We start from the raw sequence: 14,383 nt of genomic DNA, 5'->3' as shown, positions 1-14,383 counted from the left end.
TCTAAAACTCTTAGAAAAAATAAAAGACAATCTTGATGATTTGGGATTTGGCGATGGTTTCTTTGCTATGACACCGAAATCACAGCCAACAAAAGAAAATGTTAATAAATTGATTCCAGCAACATTTGAAACTTTTGTGCCTCAAAGAACACTATCAGTGGAGTCCAAAAGCAACCCACAGAATGGGGGAAATATCCACAAATCATATCTGACAAGGATCAATATCCAGAATGTACAAATAACTCTTAGAACTCAACAACAACAGAAACAAACAACCCAATTATGAAATGGAGAAAGGACTGAACAGGCATTTCCCCAAGGAAGTTACAGAGAAGGCCAATAGCACCTGAAGAGCTGTTCCGCGTCATCAGCTATCAGGAAATGCAAATCTGAGCCACGAGGAGATTCCACACGTCCTAGGATAGTTACAGTACAAAGATGTCAAGTGTTGACAAGGATGTGAAGAAATTGGAGCCCTTGCAAACCCCACCAACTGTCGGATTGTAAGCTGATGCAGCCGCCGTGGAAACCGGCCTGGGAGTTTCTCAAACAGCTAAACCTGGAGTTACCATAGGAGCCAGCATTCCACTCCTAGGTGTCTACCCAAGAGAAACGAAAACATGTCCACACGAACACTGGTACACAAATGTTCCTAGCAGCAGCCAGAAGGTGGAAACTGCCCAAATGTGCACCAGCTGCTGGATGGTTAGACAAAATGTGGGGTATCCTTACGCTAGAATATTATTTAGCCATAAGAAAGGAACAACCTCCTGACGGGCTACAAAGGGGGTGAATCTGGAAAGCGTCATGCCAGTAGAGAGAGTTCAGTCACAAAAGTGTGCATAATATATGACTTCATTGGTACAAAATGTCCAGAAGCGGCAAAGCTGTAGACAGAGAGTAGCCATCAGAGGCTGCCTAGGGCTGCTGGGGGAGGGAGGGTTAGAGCGCTAAGGGATGTGGGGTTTCTCTCAGAGGTAACGAAAGTGCTTTAAAGTTGATAGTGGTAATGGATGCATCATTCTGTGAGTATAAGAAAAGGTACAGAATTATACGGGTGAATTGTATGGTATGTGAACTATGCCCCAATAAAGCTGTTACACCATAAATAAAGACATGCATTCAGTTGTGGAAGGTGCCACGTTAACAGCAGGTTCCAGGTATAACGAGCCAATGAGAAAAGGGGTGTGACTGTCTAACCTAGGAGATAAGGAGGTTTCATGCAGAAGGTGTTCACCAGACATACAAGCAAGAGAAAAGCTTTTTGGAAGAAAGGCAAACACATCAACACCTGGAATTTTCTCAAGCGTTTAGTATGGCTGAAGAATAGGGAGCAAGAGGGACAAAGTAGGCATGAAAGACCAGGTCATGGGTGGCCTGGCTGGATGAGGTTAGCTATTGGGCGAGGTTAGTCTTTGTCCTATATGAGATGAGATCTGGAAAGATCCCTCTGGCACCAGGATGGAGGGTGGATTGGGAGAACTGGGTATTCACTGCTTCCTGCATTGTCCCACTACACTTGGCATCAGCCACAATAAAATGCATTTGCTTTTTATAAGCATGTATATGCTAGGCCCCCTCAGTCAATTTGCAACATCTCTGAGGAAAGAGACTGTCTTACTGATCTTGGCATTCTCTGGGCCCAGCCTGAGTGCAAGGCATAATGTAGGTACTGGAAAATACTTACTGAATTGCTCTTACATGAGGATTCTGGACAACACTATTCAGGCTGTTACCTTAAAAATTACCTGGGAGATTTTGCACGATTCCTATATTTTATTCACATAATGATATTAAGTATATAAAAACATCAGCAGATGTCACTTCAGGGATTTCTCAATAGGTAAGAGAATGGAGGTCTGAATGAGACCAGTGGGTGTAGGGATCAGGAAAAGGACTTACCTGAGAGACAGTCGGGAAATAGAGGTGGTCATAACCAGTGAACAATCAGACGTGGGCATGAGGAAGAGACAGACCTCTCTGTTATCTGTGAACCACGTTGGGAATGAGGAAGATGGTACGTGTCTGTCAGGAAAAGAACACTGGAAGGAAGGAAGGAGCCGGCTCTGGGGTGGTTTTATTGGGGTTGGGGGGTAAGTGGGTCAGATTTGGGCATGTGGACTTCTAGGTGTCTGGGGAGCAAACAGATTGGAAGCCCGTGGGAAAGCTGGAGAGCAGGAGCGATCAGAAGGGACTGGATGGGATCACTCTGGGGGGCCCCGAGTGTGAGCCAAAAGTCTTGCTTGGAGTAGAGTCCTGTGGTACAGCACAGTTAGGAGTGGGGAGAGGCATGGCAGCCAGCAAAAGAGGCTAAGAAGATACCTAGGAAGGTGGTGGAAAACCAGGCCCAGGGGCAGAGAAGACAGAGCTTCACGGAAGATGCTGGAAACAGCTAAATAACAGAGAGGTCATGTAACGTAAGGTGGAAACATGACACAACAGCTGGTTTTGGCAACATTTCCCAAGGTGGGGGATTATATTTCAGAGGATTATAAAGGGCAGGCACTGAGCAAAGAGGGTCAAAGAGGGAATGCAAGGGAGGAAAAAATTTTTAAAAGTGTAAACATCCCTCCCACTTCTGGGCATGTATCTAGAAGAATTGGAAACAGAATCTCAAAGAGATATTGGCACACCCATGTTCACTGCAGCTTTATTCACAGTAGCCAAGAAGTGGGAGCAACCTAAGTAAAAATAAATCTCTGGTGAGGGACATAAAAGAAAATAAAGTGAATGAACAGACACTCTGTGCTTTGGGATAGAAAAAAATGTTATTTTAGAGATACGAATTCTTCCAAAATCAATTCATAAATTCTGTGTAGTTTATGAAAATATCAACAGACTTTTTGGGGAAGAAACTTGAAAGAAATGGTATTAAATATATCCAGCAAAGTAAACCTGAGCATTTGGGAAAATGAAGAACGAGGAAAGAGTAACTCTGTCAAATCTAAGAGCGTATATTGAACTAACAATATTTACATATTCAAAAAAGAAATGCAAACATCGACCAGTAGATCAGAAAAGAGCCCAATCCTGGGGCTAAATAGGCAAGAATTTCATTTATGCTGAACAGGACCTTTCAGTGAGGGTGGGAGGGGACTATTAGTGAGCAAACAGCACTGGGCTAGCTGCTCAGAGAAGATGTACGTAGGATCCCTACCTCACTCTGCACAGCCAAATTATCTCAAGGTGGAGAGAGACTTAAAAGGAGAAAATCACAAATAATTTAGAATGAGGCTGTCCGGGTTAATTCTCTGTGGTGATGGAAACACTTTTTATCACCAATGCCCCACTTGGCAGCCTCTGACCACGTGTGACTGTTGAGCTCTGGCAACAAGACTAGTACAGATGAAAACAGAAATTTACACGTTATTTATTGGCAATTATTTTTAATTTAAATAGCCACATATGGCTAATAGCTAGTGTATTGGACAGTCCAGAAGAAGAAAACAGGAGTACATTAATTTATAATTTGGTACACAACACCCATTAGATACAGAGAAAGATAAATCTGATAACGTTAATTTGTAAACACCTCTACGGAATCAAAAGCTGAAGGTCTACACATATTTTGGCATGAATAACAGACAAAGGCTAGTTTCCTTCATTCACTAAGTGCCTATACAAAGCAACAAGAAAAAGATAAATAATACTAATTAAGTATTTGCTAAGGACAGAAATAGGCAATTTACTAAGACAAAAGTAGGTGCTCAATAAACACAAGGAAGCTGTACGACACAAACCGTAATTAAACACGTACAAATCAAGCCACAAGGTTCACCTTTTCACCATCAGGTGGACAAAATTTAGAAAGATTCACCAGATCTGCACTGGCAGGGATGGGTACTCTTCCATATGATGCCGGAGGATAGCAACTGATGCAACTTTTCTGGAAGGGTATTTGGTAACAACTGCATGTGAAGTGCTCAGACTCTTTGACCCAGAGACTTCAGTAAGACACGTGACCTACAGATCTACTTGCAAAAGGTCACGAGCGTACACACTTGGCATCTCCATTGCAGCTCTGTGTCTCCTGGTGGAAAATCAGAGACAAGCAAAGCTGCTGTCTGTAAGGAATTAGCTTGAATCACCCTGTCAACACAAGGCTGGGAATGCCAGTCAATGCCCAGATCTGTATGAGCTCGTGTAGAGCAATCTCCAGGTCATGAAGAAGAAAATCAGGTGAGACTAATGTACTCGACCTGATGTTCTAGAAGGGTGGCGGGGTAGACATGGAGATGAGTGTGCATGATCCCTCCCGCCACCCGAGCTCAAAGAAAAAAACGAACGGTTGGCAGTGGTCATCCCTGGAAAGAACGACTTGGCTGGGGGTAAGGGAGGGAGGAGGCTTTCACCTTTAATTTTGTATATTTCTGTATGCTTTACGTTTTTTATTTTTTTAAATTGAAGTAAAATTCACATACGATAAAATTAACTATTTTAAAGTGTATAATTCAGTGGCATTTAATATATTTATAATGCTGTACATCCATGACCTCTATCTAGTTACAGAACATTTCCATCACCTAAAAGAAAACACTCTACCCATTAAGCAGCCTCTGTCCGCCCATCCCTCCGTGCTTGGCAACCATTAATCTGCCTTCTGTCTCTATGCATTGACCTTGTCCTTGCATCTGGCTCCTTCCACTTAGCATAGATGTTTTTGAGGGGCGCCTGGGTGGCACAGCAGTTAAGCATCTGCCTTCAGCTCAGGGCATGATCCCAGCGTTATGGGATCGAGCCCCACATCGGGCTTTTCTGCTATGAGACTGTTTCTTCCTCTCCCACTCCCCCTGCTTGTGTTCCCTCTCTCGCTGGCTGTCTCTATCTCTGTCGAATAAATAAATAAAATCTTTAAAAAAAATAAATGTTTTGAGATGCATCCATGGTGTGGTATGCATCAGTACTTCATTCTTTTTCACAGCTGAATAATACTCCATTGTATGGACGTACCACTTTTTATTCATCCATTCATCAGTTGATGAACACTTGAGTTGTTTCCACCTTTAGTAGTGTGAATAAGCTAGTTGCTATGAACATTGGTGTGCAATTTTTTTCTGAATGCCTGTTTTCAGTTATTTGGAGTGTATACCTAAGAGTGGAATTGCTGGGTCATAAGGTAATTCTATTTTATTTTTTTAGATGTATTTCTTTTAAAATTTTGTTAACAAAAGTAGAAATTACAGTTTCAATCAATTGGAAGCATTATGCACTATTTAGTGTTTTCTTCTTTGGGCCTTTCTGTACTAAAAAATAGTAATTAAAATACTTGATAAAAGAAAGCAACAGCATCATGCCAGTGTCCATCAGGCCAGCCTCTCCTGCTTTCATCTCTGCCCTTCTCTCCTCTCAGAGAATTGTTGAGGGAAAGGGGCTCCGATTATTTTCCCTAATTTCCTCTTAATCTTTCTAAGGAATCACTGCAAACCTCCACCATAGCCAGGAGGAGGCCCACCACTCTGTGGAGGGTATCCCCATTTGTCCAAAGTCAAAATTCCTTTTTGTATCTATAGGTGGAAATTCTAGAAAGTAGCTTTGGGTTTCATTTTATTTCTGTTGTCTTATCAGTTAGAACTGGACACTCCCAAGATCATCCAGCACTTCTGTCAAAATGATCATTGTTTTTACATCAAGAAGAAAGCCCCCCTCTGGACTCTCAAGCATTGTCTGAGGAAACATCAAGCATGCACACTGGTTTCCTGCTGTTACACGTAGATTAAACTTTCTGGGCCAGAACCGACTAATCCCTAGTCTTCAATTTATGGAATTGTAAGGGATTTTATATAAAAAGCAAGCAAGAAAACCAAAATCTCCTAGAGACAAAACAACTCCTTTTATGCTAGGGGCAGATGCATATTAAATCTAGAGTTTCATGTTAAAAAGCAACTGGAAGATTCCGGAGACTTGCCTTATGTTGGGGAATATGTGCCTTCCTTTGCTGTTGAGAAGGGTCTCCTCTTTGAAGCAGTATTGAAATACTGATTAATATATTGGGCTCAGTAGTCTACCATTTCCATGATAAGTGAACACTGACTTTCTATTTTCTAAAAGAGACTCCTCCACTGAACAACTGTGACAGAGTGAGGAGGAGATCAGAATAACCTGTTGTTTAGGTCCTACTGCACGAGTCCCACCCGTTCAGCATACTGGGTGATACAGGCGGCCACCTATGGGCTACTCCAGTGACGTTAACCTGTTCTGTATGGAATGCATACATTCCCCTTTATTTTATTTTTGTCTCACTGTCTCCCTTCTGAACCTGTAGATTAATTTTATGACGTGGTGAAATGTCTAAGAAGCTGTCCAGTGCAGCGCTTTTTCAAGTGTGGATGAATATTCATTAGGTCATAAAATCCATTTAACGGGTCATTACCAACATATTTTTTCCAAATGAAATACAATCTAAACAAATGGAATGGAAGAGAACAGAATGGATCAGATTACATTAGAACAGAACAGAATTGAATTGAATAGAAAAGTAAAGAGCGAAAAAATATCTCAGAGCACAGTAGCCAGTAAGGCAGTTTACTTTTGTTGGGTGTGCACATGTGTGCGTGTGTGCGTGCGTGTATGCGTGTGTGCATATGTGCGTGTGTGCGTGCATGCTTGCACACATGTGCTCTGAATTAGATGTAAAATGTATCTGTTATTAATGGTCACAGTCAAAACATTTTCAGAAACGCTGGCCTAATGGACTTTTCTTTCTTTCTTTTTTTTATAGATTTTACTTATTTGAGAGAGAGAGAGAGAGAGAGAGCGCCAGCGAGCGCAGGAAGGGGCAGAAGGGGAGGAAGAGAGAATCTGAAGCAGACACCGTGCTCAGCACCGAGCCTTTCCTGGGGCTCGAGCTCATGATCCAGAGGTCATGACCAAGAGATCATGACCTGAGCTGAAACCAAGGGTCAGATGCTTAACTGATGACCCACTCAGGCGCTCCCGTAATGGACCTTTCTTACTCCTAGAGCATCCCTGGGTAAACTGTAGATCCCCATAAGGCATTTACTCTGTTTTGTAAAATTACACAGGGTAGCTTTACCTTAGAACCTGAGTGTCTTTCTTCGAGCTGTAGTCAAACTATCTAAGCTGGCCTGTGAGAAAGGATATAAGAGAAACGTTTTTTTCAAAGAGCAGAGAGTATTACAGGGGAGGAGAAAAAGTTAAAATGGAATTGGAAAAGATCTTAAATATCTTCTTTGTTGTTGTTGTTCTGATTTTATTTTTCAATTTAAATTCAATTAATTAACATGTAGCGTATTATTTGCTTCAGAGGTACAGGCCTGTGATTGGTCAGTCTTACGTAATACCCAGTGCTCAGTCAACACATATGCTCCCCAATGTCCATCACTTCTGGAATCTGTCCTGGCCTCTGGTGCGCTGCTCCGTATCAAGTGGGATTGTTCATAAAGAGAAATGTGTTTGATTGTTTGTAAGAAATGGCAAACCCTGTCTTCTTTCAACTGGGGTACAAATTGGGGTCTGCAGGGCTACCTACTGATGGTCAGAGACCGGGACAAACACTGTGGAATTGCCACCATGGCCAGCTTTGCTGTCGTGTGAGATGAGGGTGTAAAGAAGGCCTTGACTAGCAACAGAATGTCCGGACAATGAATTTTATTTTAAGTTGACCACACCTTATTGTGTGGGATAAAACACTTGAATCACTGAAGATCCAACTTATGATTTGATTCCGTGACCGTTCACACTGGTGACGTCACTACCTCCTTAATCCCTGCTCTAATCCACTTTGTGTGATTCACTTGCTTCATAACTTTGCAGTTTTCATATTTTAAAAGGTTGCAAAAAGTTTTACCTTTTAAAATAAAATTTACTTGCATATGTTGAGGTGTGATTCTTTGGGTTTTTTAAAAAAATTATTTATTTATTTGGGGGGGGGTGCCAGGGACTGCAGCTGGGGGTAGAGGGAGAAGTAGACTCCAAGCTGAACAGGGAGCCTGATCCTGGGCTCATCCCCGAGCCCTGAGATCGTGACCTGAGCTGACGTCAGATGCTTAACCAACTGAGTCACCCAGGCACCCCTCTTTCTGTTTTTAATTCATAAACTTCTTTATAGTCAAAAAACGTAAGGCTTTTGTAAGGAGGAAGAAATTTCCTTATTTCCTCCAAATTCCTCCAACTGGCTTAAGAATGTAATTGATGTGAGACAGATTAACGGGAGGAAAACAACCCTACAAAGATGTATTCCATAAGCACAGAGGCCCAGTAAGGAATTTGAGACCCAAAGAGATGACCAAGCCAAGCAGGCTTGTTCTTGTTGTGGGGGGGGGGCGGCAGTTTTTATACGTTTTAGACAAAGACAATAATGTGTGAGAAATTGACAGGGTAAAGACAATAAGTACGTGGGAACTTTAAATCGCAGGAATTCTACGTGGAATTTGGGCTGAGGCTGTAGATAGTAAAAAAGCCACCACGTTTGTTTCTACAGCTTTCTCAGCTTTGAAATCCCATCTGTGCTGCTAAGGATGTCTTTTTACTTCGTAGTACGGGGAGGGTCCCTCTCGTATGGGAGACTCGTTTCCTGCTTTTGGGGGACAGAGGACAGTCTGGGTGTCCTCGCACCAGCTGTTTCCCAAGTAGCTTCGATTCCAGATAATCAATGTACCATTGTGGCACATTTTAGGGTGTCCTCCCTGAGCCCCCACAGTTTGTTCCTCTAAAACTCCCCTGAAATTTTTACAGACTACTGGCTGAGCTGGTGACTGCGGAGAGAGAAATCCAGTTAGTAAATGAGTGTTGAGAAATCTGCAGAGAGTGAAGAGAACATAGATTAGAATGAGGATGAATAAAAGGGGTGAAGGGGAACGGGAGGTCCAGGCTCCCAGTTATGGACCGAATAAGCCACAGGAATAAAAGGCACAGCATAGGGAACATGGTCCATGGTGCCGTAATAGCATTTAATTGTACAGTGAGAGACGCAGACGGTAGCTACCCCTGTGGGGAGCATAGCATAATGAATGGGGTTGGCAAATTACTGTGTTGTGCACAGGAAACTAATGTAACACTGGGTGTCGTTTATACTCAAAATATTTGGGCCTCCCAGTATTCTCCCAGTGGACCACTGGTGCATCCAGGGATGTCCCTAGGGCCCAGTCACATTTTTGGTCCCACAAAAAGTTAATGTATTAACATTTTACCTCACTTTTACTTTGAAGTTGTTTTATTTTTAAAAATTAAAACTTCATACATTTTTTTAAAAAATTAAAATCCAAAATTTATTAGACAAGTCAGTCATACAATTTACATCAGTAATGAGCAAAGTGGAAACACTCCCAGTGTAAAATACCACACAATCCAATCACAACTTGGGTCTTCAATGGTTCAAATGTTGTATCCCATACCATAAGGTGTGGTCAGCTTTAAAATAAAATTCATTTTGTGGATATTCTGTCCCCAGTCAAGGTCTTCTTTACACCCTCGTCTCACACGACAGGAAAGCTGGCCATGGTGGCGATTCCACAGTGGTTGTCCCGATCCTTGGCCAACAGCATGTAGCCCTTCATGCCCCAGTTTGTACCCCAGCTGAAAGAAGACAGGGTTTGCCATTTATTACAAACAATCAAACACATTTCTCTTTATGAACATTGGCAGCTGATACTGAGCAGGGGCCAGGATGGATTCCTGAAAAATCCAAAGAGGCCATTCGTTTTCATGGTTGAGTTCTAACTCAGCACAGAATCCTATTCCCAAACCTTTCACAAAAGCTCAAATTGAGGGATAGGAAAAGGGAACTCTTGGGGTCAGATGTGTTTCAAAAATGAGAAAATTTTCAAGTGGAGAAATGCAATGTAGCGAAACTAGAGCAGGACCCCAGCAAGCGTGGGACAGCTTCTTACTGTTGGCATCACGTGAGTATGTCTGTGTTCCCCCGAAGCGGGGTCAACACTCTGGACTTCAGATGTGTGCTCAGGGCTTGGACGGTCTGCCTACGGACACTGATTCCAAAAAGGATTCCAAAAAGGATCCCTTTTCAATTTCAAAGATAAATATTTTTTGCTCTTTATACCTGTTCTTGATAATCCAATATTTTTTATTCTCCGATTCTTCTCCTTCAAAGCCATAGCCAACAACCAGAACGGCATGATTCAGGCGGTTACTCCTGCAGTTTGGATCATAATAAATGCCTGGAAAAGTAAAATTCAATGCTGAGGTGGGACATCCCAGTGACGTGAAACACGTGACAATAACCTAGTAACCACAGTAAAGGAGGCATCTCAAAATTGAGTCGTGATAGAAATATAGATAAGGTTTAGAAATCAGATCGTTTTGTTTAAGTACGTTAGGGATTTAGGACATCACCTAATAGTAGCAGAAATACACATTGTCACAATCCCTTTTGTAAAGAACAGTGAAGAGGCATAAAAGACCACGTGTTGGAACTTTGTCATTATACCATACGATGTCAGCCTAAGGAAGTGCAGAGAACACAAAATTACTTGAGCCAAGGGGTCCTTTCTAGTGTCAATCTCAGTAGTAGAATTCCTTGGAAATTTCCAAGGTCCAACAGCTGGAAAAAGTAAAGTAAGCTATACCAGTCAAGTCAGTAGCCATTTACATATATTTATGAAGTGCTTAAAAGCATGGGCATGGGCTAAGTCATGTCTCATGCTAACAACAGGCACAAGGGCTACAGGTACAGAATGAGCAATTATGCTAAATCCACGCCCTCCTGACTTCCACATGCCAGAGAGTCGATCCTGCTGTCAGTCAGGCTGGTTACCCATTTTTTATGCCTAATTTTCTGTGTAGACAAAAGCTCACCTTTTTTATAGAACTGGAAGGAATGCAGGCTTGAGTCTACAGCAGCAGAGACGGGCCCCACAGTTGCCACTGTGGTCATGAGTCCATCCTCCTTGTTTGAGACACTCCAGAAGGTAGTCAAGTTGGCAGCAGATTTCTCAGGCCTGTATTTGCAGGATTCATTCTTTCAAAGGTAAAGGGGAAGGGACTTGATTATTACCATCCACCTCCCGGGGAACAGTTTGCAGCCGAGTGACTTCCAAGTCAAGTTTGTTATAAGGCATCTCAAGGCGCAAAGTGCTATTGATGGTTTTTGAAATTGAGAAATTAGCAGATATCTATTTAATAAAACACACTTTTGGTCCACTCATTCATAGATTTTTCACTCTGGAGATCTGTGCTGTATATAAAATGGTATTTGTGTTGCTGCGTGACCCAGAAGTGGGAAAAGCTATACGGTAACCCTCTAGGCAGAGAACTGTGCCAGGCTAATCGATTTTAATGACAGTTTGACCACTCGCAGATCTAGAGTCTGCAATCTAAAATGAGAATTCTAAATACAGTCTTTGTTTTTACTGAACATGCTCCACTTTGATGAAAGAGAAGGAATTCCATTTACCCTTCCAAGATACGGATAGGATTCTGCTGAGTCCAGGCCTCCGTTGTCCTTCACATACCGGAAGGCGTTATCCATCAGGCCACCACGGCAGCCATCATTGTTTTGAGGCCAAGAGCAGTCCACCAGGTTCTGCTCACTCAGTTTCACAAGTTTGCCAGTTTTCCGGAACATCTGTCCTTCGAGGGCACCAGTCGCACTAAAAGCCCAACAAGATTGACAGTGACCCTGAACACAAAATTAAAGAGCTTTTAGTCTACCATATTAATAGCAAGACTTTGACAACAGCCCTTAGATCTGAAAACTCTTTCAAAACATAACAAACTGTATACAGCTCCTCAGCTTCCACAGCAAGGACACTGGTTCCTTTTGGCTTTACTTTTGGAGAGGGAGCTGCTGAATCCTGTCTCACCTGATACTTCACGGGGGTTACGTAGCCTTTCTCTCTCCAGTCCACAGATGCGGGGATCTCAGCAAAGAGAGGTGCTTGGAACACGTTTCCTTCCTCAGGCTTCTGGATTTTAAGGTCATTCAACACCTGCTTGAATTCTTCACTGGTCTTCAAGGAAAAGGAAATAGAACGTTGACAAGCAGGAGGTTTTTTGAGAAGTACTTAGAGGACGCACGAAACATTCAGCAACCCACGCCACACTCACCAGGTCACCAAAGGCATTCATTGCCATCGTGAAGCTGTGTTGCCCTTGGCTGTATTCCTCATTGTGCTGGTCAATCATTTTCATATTCTTCTCCCACACTCTTCTCCTCTGTCCTTCTTCGTCCTGGAGAAAAACATATAACCCATCATCTTTATTTCTATTTAAAACCNCAGGTGTCACACCTGGAAACTCCTGGCTACTTAGTCAAAGACAAGTGCAGCCTTTGGTGCTAAGTGAGTCCCAGTCGTCCAGACTTCAAGTTTAAAAGCAGAAACTAGAAGAAAAGGTAACATTGTCTACTCGACATTAGCAAGTGGCTGAGTTCTACTCAGTAACCACCATGAGTTCACTGCATGAAGAAGCATTGCGCTGGATTCATTTCTCTTCCTGGGCCTGGACAAGGCAGGAAAAGCCTGTCAGTACTTTGAAATTGCCCTACAAATAGCCTGATTTCACAGTTCACAGAAACTGTAAGCCAACAGTAAGGGATACCTGGATCTGCTAATCTGGGGTAATCCACTCAATGAGCAAAAGCACCAACATGTGTGGCACATTGCGGAGACAATGAGTTACCAAACAAGAAACTTGCTCACCATAATGTAATGTGCACCTGCATAGGAATGATCAGCAGGTGAGGCAGGAAGAATGCCAACTGCCAGGCACAGATAACAAGGACATGAAAATCAGGGGTCAATACCCCGTCGTCCATTCCCCCCTCCACTGTAATTCAACACAGTTCTTAGCCATGTGGGCCCAGAAACTTTTTATCTCTTCTTTTTTATAAAGAGCTCATTTCAGCACCAAACAACAGATAATCAGAAGAACAGGTCTGCGTAAGAGGGGAAACCATAAAATAATGGTGATGAAAATTCTCCCTTTTGGAGAGTAAAAAATGACAGAGGAATGTCACAGTCGAATGCCTTGTACCTAGTGGAGCATTAAATGTATCTTTTGATTTGATTAAATGACAAACATTTAATCCCTTTTAACATCAGCTATCAACAGTTGTGTTTAAGGAAAAAGCAAAGTCATATTTAGGAACCAACAAACCCTAGCTCACAATATATTCAGAAGAAGTCTCCAGATATATTCTCTCACTTGGGTGGAGTCCAAGCAGCTCACCTATAAACATTACTGGCTTGGCAAAGAAAATTCAAGAACAGGATAGCGGATACTCACCCAGGGAAGAACTGATCTTTATTTTGATAAAAGTTTGTAAGTTATCACAAGCTACTCCTGAGCTAGCCAATCCTTGGAACACTGTGTAAGGTCTATAAAAAGGCATGGGATGCCACACCACCATCTAGGGCACAGACAGTGGCCTGGACTCCCCTGACCACAGCACCAGCCCCCCAGCTAATCAGTGAGACTCTCAATTCAATGCAGTAACACTAACACAGGAGCCAAAGAAATTCCAATATTCTGGTGTGGTATTCCCATTGCTAGAACGAATTTCACAGCAAATGAAACTGTGAACAATTTCCCCCATTAAGAACAGGCCATACTATTTTTTTTTTTTTAAAGATTTTATTTATTCGACAGAGATAGAGACAGCCAGCGAGAGAGGGAACACCAAGCAGGGGGAGTGGGAGAGGAAGAAGCAGGCTCATAGCAGAGGAGCCTGACGTGGGGCTCGATCCCATAACGCTCGGATCACGCCCTGAGCCGAAGGCAGACGCTTAACTGCTGTGCCACCCAGGCGCCCCTCAACGTGCTTTTCTGGAGATTTAATTTTAAAAATTTAGAAACACAGCTATTCAAAGCCAAAAAAAAAAAAAAAAAGGATGTTCATCAGGAGACTATGAATTTGCCCTCTGAAAACCAGTTTTGCTCTCCTTAGAAACACGATTGCACACATCTAGACAGTGGGTCATGCTCCCTCTCTGGACCTATGTCCCTGAGACCCCCCAGCGATCCACCTCACTCCTCATCTCCAGCCCTTCTCTGCTCGGGGAGGGTGGTGTCCAAGGGATTCGCGCAGGGGCTGGGAGTCAGGGCAGGGCCAGGAGGGGCATTCTGCAGGTCTTGGTTGGGGACCCCGGCCGGCAGGCTCCCCAGGGCCCTCAGCCTCAGTTTCCTCAGGGAGGACGTGGGCAGTGATTAGATTTTCCTCAGAGGATTCTGTGAGACTGAATGCAGTAACACATGTCAGGCATTAGCACAGAGCAGGGCTCATGTCACACTGCTTCCTTGTGAGGTCAAAGAGAAAATCCTTCCAAAGCTCTTGCTTAATTCAGAAAGCATTTATTCATGAATTTGATACATCGGCCATCCCTACTTATTTCTTTACTTCCTGGGAGCCAGGTTACCAGATAGTGAAATGAACCATAAAGTCTAGGTAAGCAGGCTTATGTGTTAA

The 14,383-nt window shown here is 42.9% G+C and overlaps 1 protein-coding gene across 1 annotated transcript; it reads right to left on the bottom strand.

The window, feature by feature from the left end:
* Positions 1 to 9,434: 9,434 nt before the first annotated feature.
* On the bottom strand, positions 9,435 to 12,150 carry LOC100476216 (cathepsin L1). The gene is made up of 6 exons (XM_034647078.1): positions 12,025 to 12,150; positions 11,781 to 11,927; positions 11,372 to 11,596; positions 10,774 to 10,936; positions 10,019 to 10,136; positions 9,435 to 9,534 (listed from the first exon to the last, which is right to left on the bottom strand). The coding sequence occupies exons 1-6, from the start codon at positions 12,106 to 12,108 to the stop codon at positions 9,435 to 9,437; spliced, it is 837 nt and encodes a 278-aa protein (XP_034502969.1). The 5' UTR covers positions 12,109 to 12,150.
* Positions 12,151 to 14,383: the final 2,233 nt, after the last annotated feature.

Source organism: Ailuropoda melanoleuca, chromosome 17 (genome assembly GCF_002007445.2).
Source record: "Ailuropoda melanoleuca isolate Jingjing chromosome 17, ASM200744v2, whole genome shotgun sequence".
NCBI lineage: Eukaryota > Metazoa > Chordata > Mammalia > Carnivora > Ursidae > Ailuropoda > Ailuropoda melanoleuca.
This window is presented reverse-complemented; position numbering and strand designations above follow the sequence as displayed.